The sequence below is a fragment of the Alosa pseudoharengus genome, unplaced genomic scaffold (assembly GCF_046254945.1).
Source record: "Alosa pseudoharengus isolate Yale_2024_CS ecotype anadromous, Long Island Sound unplaced genomic scaffold, YU_APseudo_1.1 YU_APseudo_1.1_scf_13, whole genome shotgun sequence".
Taxonomy (NCBI): Eukaryota; Metazoa; Chordata; class Actinopteri; order Clupeiformes; family Clupeidae; genus Alosa; species Alosa pseudoharengus.
The window spans coordinates 20,959,575-20,966,467 of NW_027468598.1; the positions used below are offsets into that span (position 1 = coordinate 20,959,575).

The 6,893-nt window shown below is 42.2% G+C and overlaps 1 protein-coding gene across 1 annotated transcript; it reads right to left on the minus strand.

Annotated features, from left to right (window-relative positions):
* Window positions 1–5,890: 5,890 nt before the first annotated feature.
* LOC143121175 (heat shock protein beta-1-like) lies at window positions 5,891–6,883 on the minus strand. The gene is made up of 3 exons (XM_076281570.1): window positions 6,526–6,883; window positions 6,178–6,241; window positions 5,891–6,029 (listed from the first exon to the last, which is right to left on the minus strand). The coding sequence occupies exons 1-3, from the start codon at window positions 6,881–6,883 to the stop codon at window positions 5,891–5,893; spliced, it is 561 nt and encodes a 186-aa protein (XP_076137685.1).
* Between the last annotated feature and the right edge of the window lie 10 nt (window positions 6,884–6,893).

Sequence of the window (6,893 nt, forward strand, 5' to 3'; positions counted from 1 at the left end):
GCAAATTCTGACAAGGAGCTACTTTATGTTTAGTTCTGTTATGCTTCTATTTCATTCATTCATTCATGACAACGCAGTTTCTAGCAGTGGGGTCTTGGCCAAAATGTCAGCATAAGCTTGACGAGTTTGTTCTCTGTGTCAAAAATTTTGTGTTTTCTATGTTTTGAGCACATTAGTAATTCTGAGAACAGTCAGTCATACATACACATACTCAATTTAACTAAATACTGACTCAAACAAGAACACCTCAAGAGCATGGCTGGGCTGGTGGTATAGGCACACAGTTTGGATTGTAGTGTTCCGCACATATTCAATAAATACCTCAGGTCTTGTCTCTCAAATGTTTATCAGCAGCAGTATTTTATTTGTATTGGCTGCCGATCTTTGCTTTGCACATGAAGTGACCAATTTCTGAGACGGTAATACTGGCTACCCAGCTCGTTATCAGACCAGCGTTTCCCATACATTGACTTATTTGTGGCGGCCCACCACAATATCAACATTGACCACCACACAATGATTTTTACAGGTTCTACTAAATTGTGCTTAAATCTTGTTAGCATCATAACCACGCTGCGCTAATGTGTTAAAAACTGTTGCATTCAACTTAATTCTGCAAACCTACCACCACAAATATAATTCAATTCTGTGGGAAACACTGCAGACAGTTGCTTTGATAAACATGGGCGCACGTGGGAATGGCCATAAAGTTACATACAGGATAGACATGTCTTAAAAAAGGTGTCATCACTAAATTAAGTATATGGAAGGCTATAAAAGTGCATTATTTTGTAATAGCAGTAATACAGGGAAAGATTATTCAGGATCCAGACTTGAGAGGTCTTTAAAGCAATGTTGGACTAGAAAACTACCAGCAATGAGAATAGTAATACATGTTTATGTACCAACAGCAAAACCCACCATTGAATGAATATCAAACCAACACTAATTGATACTGAACTATGTGTACATGCAGTTCAAGAGACTTTTCTTCTACTGTCCTTAATCACCATTCATGGCCTAGAGGTAGAAGATTTAAAGGCTTCTGAATTTAACCCAGCAAGCTGAAATAGGCCAGACAGACTGCACAAAGGGCATTCTAAAAGGCTCCTCTGAACGCTTCCTTGCAATAACCACTCATACTGGAGTTCCCCTGACCTAACTGTGGAATAATTTGATTAGTTGGCCAGTCAGCATGTTCAGTTTTTTTTTTCACCACATGGAAAACGTCCCACATAATTACAGGAGTTCTGTGAGAACATCCCCTGAGAGGAACTGATTTGCACACTGCACCGTGGAGTGCAAGAGTGACCTGGCTGATGAAGCTGTCAAATGCATAGACTTTCTATCATGCCAGGCACTTAGTCACTGTTATGTAAAAGTAGAGTGAAATATATGTGTGTATGTATATACACACACATATACATACATACATATGGATCATAGGATCTAAAATCATTATCTCTTGATAAGGGTACAGACTAGAATTAGGGACATATCTGCTGTGGTACTACCATCACCTTTTTAAGTTTGCTGGGGAAAGCTAAAGAACAGGTGTGGAGCTGGTTAGAAATAGAATCCTCTTTCTGGAGCTGTCGGTATCTCTTCTCAATAATTCATTCTGGTTACATCAGACTGAAAAAAATCAATAGACTCCATGCATGCAGGCTTTATGAAACACTGCAACCAGTTCAACAACAACAACAAAAAAGATGAGACCTTTTTCATAAATAGGCTATGTTGCCATCACAATTTGATGTCACTAATGCACAAACAATTGTCTGTAATGGCTGTTGTTTCAAGAATGGAGCTAATCTTAATATAATTTTCACCATAGTGGGATTATAAAAGGAAATATCTTTCAGAAACAACCAGCAGCACTCTTTACTGACTGATTTTGTGCAATTGCACTAATCTTAACGCTGCCTTTAAAAATGGAAGACAATCTCCATTAACATGTAGGCTACACACACACAGTCTCAGTTGAAAGCAGTAGTAGTATCTCAACCTAATCCATCACTGGGTTCTTTGCATCTTTATGACTGAGAATGTGGACATAAATAACCCATAATGCCTTGCCAAACATCTCAGTCGTGGATGCTGTGTGCCTCGTCATGGGTTCCCACTGAGTAGCAGTCTAGCTCAGCTCTCCCTGATTGGTTGGTTTCTTAGAGACATGTAAGCTCCATACCCCTGGTGAGTTCTACTGTCCCAGGCCAGAGCAAGACTTTCATCCAATGTGGAAATTATAATACTGGGACATTATAGTGCTAAAATGTCAAATACACAATCTCCATTTTCATTGTGATCAGTAAGGTTTTTTTTTTTTGTCTTGAGCCAAATGTCCCCCACTCTCCTTCCAGAGCGGAAGCTGCTCAGTGGTGTCTGAAGCTAGCTGCACCCTCTGGCTACACTCCTTGCTCATCCTCTCTCTGGCAACGTATCCTGCTGCATTGCAGAGTATAGTGAGATACAAAGATAGACAAAGAGAAACAGTGAAACGGAGAGAGAGAGAGAGAGAGAGAGAGAGAGAGAGAGAGAGAGAGAACTTTTGCTTTAGCTTTTGCTATTATTGTTTTTTTCACCTACACCTGCCCATTGGCCTACATTATACTATCAGTCAACATATGTTCTTAATCTCACAGCATGACCCTAATAATCCATCTGGTCCTGCTAATCCCTCAGTTTACACTCAGGTGTGTATAATCGTATAATCTATTGACGCGGCATGCGTCGACAGGAGAGGCATTTCATTATGTAATACAATTCCCCCATGCATTTAAGCAGCTAGATTCGACAGCCTGGTTCTGATGTGTGTTACCAGACCGGATTGCGACTCAGTTTTTTTTAACCGCACGTCTAAGAGAAGGCAGAGTCTGACACAACAGCTATACTCAGAGCGTGAGGCTGGTGAGTGGATGCAACCAGCTGCATGATGCTGTTAGCATCTCTAAATTATCTCTCCCACCTCCTTATATCATCTCTCACACACTTGCTCACCCTCTCTATCTCTCTTTGCCTCTGTCATTCCCTCTTTTACTCTCTCTCTCTCTCCATTTCTTCCATCTCTCTCATTCTTTCTCCACTTTCTCCACTTTCTCTTTCTCTTTATCCACAGTCTAGTAAGACTCGCAATCAATTATTCATGCACATCTGTTTATTTTATATGAGGGGTGGGAGCTTGCGTTGGCAGGCAGGCTGAGGTGGCCAGCTGTTGGACGGCAGGGCTCACGAGCAGTGCTTCCTCCAGCCAGCCGTGTACTACGCAGCCCCACTGAGAGGAGCATGCCGGCACTTCCAGTGGCTCTGCCGACCAGCCAATGGCAGCGCAGCTTGGCTGCTCTGACAACCAATTGTGAGCTTGTTGCTAGGGCTGTGAGAGACATCACCACCACCACCACCACCACCTGCCCCCTATCTTACACACACACTTTCACACACACACACACACACACTCCTCAGCTTAGTATAGACACCTACAGAAAACCTGCAAGGAGACAAGGGAAATGTACGCATCTGATTTTCATTAGAATTCAGTAGCCCATCTCTCTCTCCTGGTGCAAGACAGTCCTCTGGGAACCAAGATATCAGCTGGGGTTGTCCCCACTGTATTAGCTCAATTACACTGGGAGTAGCCATCACCTTTAACTAAATTATTGTATCCAGGTATATTAATGTATAATGTATATCTGTACTTTTACATTGTTAAGCACCTTGTCCTGGAACAATGCACAAAAGGTGCTAAATAAATAAAAAATGTATTTCATTTTCTATACTTATATATAAACGCACACAAACACACATGCACGCACATACATACATACAGTACATGCATATAAACAAAGATTACATGTTCTGTACTGCTCCTCTCCCATGATGTGTGGATTCTCTTAAATGGCTTCCAAAGATTGGATGACATTAACCTTTCATTCTGACCCTTCTCGGCCATCCTCTGTCTCCTAATGCATTCTCCTTGTGGTGACTGACACTGAGGCACCTCCTTCCTGTAGTGACCGTCAAAGCATCACCGAGGCTCCAATCACTGAGAGCCGGGGAAGGGCGAACCAACTAAGAGTTAATCTGCTGACCTCCAGGTTTCCTACAGAGAAGGGACCTTGGTGAGATAAAGGTTAAATGGAGTAGATGGATAGTCGCATTAGCTGTTGGAAATTAGCCTAAGGAAATGGACCATTTCTATCCTCTCTGTTTTCCAAATCTGTGTTAACTCTTCTTTCTGTCATTCTTTCGCACTTTCCCTATTTATTTATTTATTTATTTATTTATTTATGTGTGTTTGTTTTATCAAGCCATTCAAGCATTTTATCCATGACTCTGTTTTGCTGTACACATCCTGTGTCCAGGGCATAATGTGGCACCAATCATGGCATCAAGAATAGCAATGCCATCTATTACCAATGGGGGGCAGAATACATGGTACTTTCTGTGTTGTTGCAAGCAGATCTGCACCATGACACAGGGATTGTTTTATGTCTCATCAATCTAAGCTACACTTGAAAGATGAATGTTTGGATTTGCGTGTGTTTTTTGAAAATTGAATTCTGAATATGCAGGCAGGTGTCTGTGGCAACTAGGGATATCACAATTGTTAGGCCTACATTTTTTTTTTTTACAGATTTGGAGGAAAGTTTTGAAAGGGCATTTGTATTTAATCAGGTCCCTTACAATGTAAAATTAGTTCCATAAATATTTAGTCTCACCAATTGAACAGCCAAATCCTCCCAGTCTTGTATGAATTATGAACACAGGTTATATAATCCCCTACATAAAAAGCACTTAAAAAGAAACATTCCCGAGGGAACTGTCAGAATTGTTCCTAAAAATACAGCAGACCTTCTATAAATAACCTGTACCTGGCAGACTCACAGTGGCTTCAGGGTAGTCCCTCAGCATCGTTTCGACAAGCAGTCCCAATCTACCATTTACTTGTCCAGAGGATGTGCCTTACCAAGGAGTGACCCGCCAGCACCCAACCACTGAGCCACTGCAACATTATAGCGTATATCAGCTACAATTAACGCTGGCACTGTATTGATTTTGATAGGCTAATGCCAGTGCCGCAGACTCCAGCAGAATTTAAGTGCTTGAAAGGCGGGGCAGAATGAAAGTGGAACATCCTGTTTTTGTTGTGAACTGAGAGTAACTGTGTGATACATTAGAGAGTTCTAAGTCAGAGAGTTCTGGTTTCGTTTCTGCAAATTTATCACAGCCCTGGGCAAACACAGCTTGTCCGATTAGCAACCATAGTCCATTACAATGCCCCAAAGTACAGTTCTTACTGGAAAGTATGACAGCAACTAAGAGGGGAGGAGAGAGAGTGCATGTGACGAGGAAAGCAGAATGCTGAGATGCAGGAGGCAAAGGAATTTGAATGATAATGGAGGTTCAGCCCTTCAAGTCTCTCTCTTTTTCCTCTCTTTAGTTTATGGGGTGTATTTGTATTTATCATACTCTATTTCTCTCTTCATCTTTGACATCAACATTGGTATTTTGCAAAATATAACTTCACTTTACTCTGAACTTCTAAAATAGATTTTTATTAGTTTCTAGTTTGCTGTTTTGAAGCATTTCAGTACAGACACTGGTTTTGTACAATGTATCACTCATTTCACTGGATTAGATAACAAACTGGTTACGTATATGCTTGATATACTTCTCACTGATTGCTTTCATAGCCGTTATAAAACAATGGTCTAAAAAAGTTTTAAACAGCTCATGATGACAACCTGGACAGGAAAAAAAACAACATTGCATACCAAAATGTAAAAATAAGGAACCAAAAGCTCGGCTAGTGAGCTGGGTAGATGTGTGTCAGCAGCTGATCATGGGGTCGAACGATGGCTCCTATCCAATGTGGCCTGGTGATTCCTGTTTATTTCTTCATCTTGGAGACAGGGATGGACACCTCGCCTGCTTGCAGAGCAGGCTTAGGAAGAGGAGCCTCAATGGTCAGCACACCCTCAGGTGAGAGAGAGGAGGTGACCTTCTCAGAGTCAACAGTAGGGGGCAGACTGCATCAACAAGAGAGGGTGTCATTGGCCAGTAGGTAAACACAATTCCCTATTCAAGTGCCTATTCAAATGCTTTATTGAAATTCAATAAACATGTGCTAGGATGTAGTAGATTGTAGACAGTTTTTAAAAGAAATGATCCACTCACGTGTATTTCCTAGTGAAACTCCTGCTGATGAATCCATGGTCATCCCTTCTCTCCTCATGTTGCCCTAAAGAAAGAAAGAAGATAAATGGTCCGGTTCATGCGTGTAATCTGATTATGAAGTTACTTCATAATGGGTTGTAGTAGGAGACAATAGGAAATAAAGTGATTAAACTGTAAAGCATGCATTTAGGTTCTAAATAAAACCTTTACATTACATTTAACTTATATGCCACTTCACTGAATAAACAAAGTAGAATCCAATCCAGAGTCTCAGCAAAGCATTTGAAAAGTTTCGAAGAGTTACTAAAGAACTCTTCCTCTTAGTCATGTAAGTCTGTCATCACTCACCGATGATCTCGACCATCCCATCCTTGGTTCTGACCACCAGCTCCTCGGGAGAGAACTGGTTGGTGTCCAGGCACACCCTCCAGTGGTCGCGTGTCTGTCTCATCTCGGACATGCCACTGCTCATCTGGCGGGACAGGGCGCGGGCGTAGGGCCCCTGGGAGAGGAAGTTGTTGTTGTACATGGAGCCAGGGGGCCTCAAGTAGCCGGGCCAGTGGGAGTTGGTCCACTGGGGGAAGTCCTCGGGGAAAAAGGGCATGCCGAAGGCCTGGTCGAAGAGGCGGCTGCCCTGCTGCCAGTCGCGGAAGGGGTCCCAGGTGGGCTGCTGCATCATGTTGACCTGAAGGCGCTTCTCAGACATCGAAGTGACG

Excerpts from the sequence above, each read along its gene's own strand:
- LOC143121175 (XM_076281570.1), bottom strand. The coding sequence starts at position 6,883 with ATGTCTGAGAAGCGCCTTCAGGTCAACATGATGCAGCAGCCCACCTGG. Across the intron at positions 6,242-6,525 it reads TGGGATGGTCGAGATCATCG|GGCAACATGAGGAGAGAAGG; the intron begins GTGAGTGATGAC and ends TTCTTTCTTTAG. Across the intron at positions 6,030-6,177 it reads AGTTTCACTAGGAAATACAC|TCTGCCCCCTACTGTTGACT; the intron begins GTGAGTGGATCA and ends TTGTTGATGCAG.